At 53.0% G+C, this 2,580-nt stretch overlaps 1 protein-coding gene across 7 annotated transcripts in view; it reads left to right on the forward strand.

The window, feature by feature from the left end:
• LOC128896875 (GATA-binding factor C-like) overlaps window positions 1-2,580 on the forward strand; it is a 149,703-nt gene that overhangs the window by 35,707 nt on the left and 111,416 nt on the right. For all 7 annotated transcript variants that reach the window (XR_008462160.1, XM_054160429.1, XM_054160426.1 and 4 more), the window contains exon 3: window positions 604-1,818. Coding sequence is in view for 6 of the 7 variants with exons in the window: in XM_054160429.1 (XP_054016404.1) it covers window positions 604-1,818 (1,215 nt within the window). In the remaining variant the exon portion in view is untranslated. The remainder of the gene's footprint in view (window positions 1-603; window positions 1,819-2,580) is intronic.

Below are 2,580 nucleotides of genomic sequence, written 5' to 3' on the forward strand. Positions count from 1 at the left end.
TTTTCCACGAGTTTTCCAACACTCTCCTTCGATTATCGTGTGATTTCGTGAGTTTCCCATGAGTTTTTCACGATAGTTCAGGTTTTCATGAGTTTTCCAACACTTTTCATCAATTTTCGTAAGATATCACAACTATTCCCAGAGCTTTCCACGGATGTTCACGTTTCCATGACTGTTCACAATTTTTCATGAATTTCCATGAATTCTAATGAAAATTCCATTACATAATCCCCTTAAAAATTTACTCCCATTCAAACTACATCACACAAACTACAGCAGCTTCCATATACATAAACACGTACAGTACGTGTACAATGTAAACGACTCTTCCAACTTCAATTTTCACAAATTCCATCCTGCACCATTCAATTCTTCGTCGAAAACCCACCGAACGCACATACATGCTCCAAAAATTTCGTCAAAAGTACAAAATAACCCCAGATCCCCTACAAACCTTTCCAACCCACAACGACTAATCACCGGTCCTAAACTCCACGAAAAACCAGATCAAAAACTAGACCAGCCGTCGTTAACCTCAGCCCAGGCCCAAAAGCCAACGACAAAAGTCATCCTAATTCGTGTTCTTTCTCTCGGTTCTTCCAGCAAGGATGTCCAGCAGCGGCGTGACGAGCGGCCCGGTGAGCCAGGTGTGCCGGCCACACTTCCACAGTTCGGTGCTGCACCCGTGGTTATCGGGGAGCGGCGCGGACACCTCCAAGACACCATGGGGCTTCCCGGCGTCCACGGGTTCCGGTGGCGCGGTGAGCGACGACAAACCGCAGAGCCCTCTCGGTTCGTCGCTGCCCCCGAGCACAGGCAGCCTGTCGAGTCACGGTGGCGCCGGCGCCGGTCACCATCTCTTCTCTTTCCCGCCTACGCCGCCGAAGGACGCCACCCCGGACAGTATCACCGCCAGCACCACGTCCAGTACGAATAACAACAACAACAGCAGCGCCAGCAACAACAACAACAACACCAGCAATCCTCTGTCCGGTCTAGGAGGCGGTGCGAGCAGCGAGTACCAAGCGGCAGTGGCGCACGCCGCCGTGATGGGAGCCTTCATGCACCACCAGGACGCGCTCGGCGCGTCCGGCGCGAGTTCCTGCGACGTGAAGCCCAGCGTGATGCTAGGCCACCACCACGGGGCACCGTCGCCGCCCCATCAGCAGCACAACGGCACCACGAACCCCGGAAACGGCGGGAACAGCGGCGCCGGCGGCGGCGGCCAGGTGAAGCAGCGCGAAGGTAATAACCAATCGAGCAGCGTGTCCGGCAGCCAACAGGCGAGCACCGCGCAACAGCAACAACAGCAGCAACAGCAACAGCAAGAGGCGTATCAGGGGAGCAGCGTGGCTGCTGGAGGCGGCGGTGGCGGCGGTGGCGGCGGCGCCAGCTCGCCGTGCCGGGACAGTTACGCCGCCGCCGCTGCCGCCGCCGCCGCGGCAGCGGCCGCCGCTGCCTCGAACACCCACCATGCCACTTCCGGGTCCCAGTACGACCCGGCGACCAGCGCGTATAACATGTACCAGCACCTGCAGTATCCTAGTACCAACCACCACCACCACCATCACCATCATCACGGCGCCTCCTCGTCGTCTTCTTCGTCTTCGTCCCACAATCCGCACAACGGTAACGCCGCGGTGCCCGGTATATTCGGGCATCACGCTGGCAGCGGGCCCGGGAACGCGACCGGCGTGGCCGGCGTAAACGTCGATTCGAAGTTGTTGGTCGGTCACGCGCACGCAAACACGCCGAGCTCGCCGTCCGCGCAGCAGCAGCAGCAGCAAAAGCCCAGGAACAAGTCGAGGACGTCCGCCGGTAAGCGGCACGCCAACCGAAACTCTCCTTCTCTCCTTTGTTTATTTTTTACCCATTTTTGTTCGTTTCTTTCTTTCTTTCTTTCTTTCTTTTTTTTTTTTTTTTTTTTTTTTTTTTTAATACTTCTCCCTTTCACAACACCGCGGCCTCTTGGTTTTCCGTGGTTTTCGGTTTCTGTTGTTTGGTTGACGCGTTTGGTTGCGGTGGGGATTAACCTCTAGGCTTCGAGTGAACTCGAAATTCGGTAACTGAATTTTGGCAGTATTTTTTTCGTGCGGTTTCTTCCTCGGAGAATGTTTTCTTTGTGGAAAATGTTCGGAACAGACGAATTTCATATTTATTTGGAGCCTAGGGTTTTGCTTGGCATTGGTGCGGGGCCTGCCCTCGAGTGCCTAGGGAATTGTAGAGATTTTTTTTTTTTGAACGAACGCTTTCCGGAGAGCTGTTGTATTTTTGAATATTTATGTACGCCCGTTTTTAGTAAACGAAAAATGGGTTAATAACAAGGAATTTTTTAGTTGTAATGCCCGGTGTGTTCGTCAAGTTGAATTGAAATACAAGCGTTGGGTAAATATGGACGACAAGCTTTAGTTTGAAGAAACATGGAATTTTTAATGAATTTATTGTTGTTGCTTGGTCGATAGATGGCGCGAAGGTTGTCGTGAGAGCGTAGGAACAGTGGCGCTACTAGTTGACGTCTCCTGCGCATGGTACATGCGCAATGGACATGCGCAAGGTATATGCGCAATGGACATGCGCAAG

Source organism: Hylaeus anthracinus, unplaced genomic scaffold (assembly GCF_026225885.1).
Source record: "Hylaeus anthracinus isolate JK02 unplaced genomic scaffold, UHH_iyHylAnth1.0_haploid 11978, whole genome shotgun sequence".
Taxonomy (NCBI): Eukaryota; Metazoa; Arthropoda; class Insecta; order Hymenoptera; family Colletidae; genus Hylaeus; species Hylaeus anthracinus.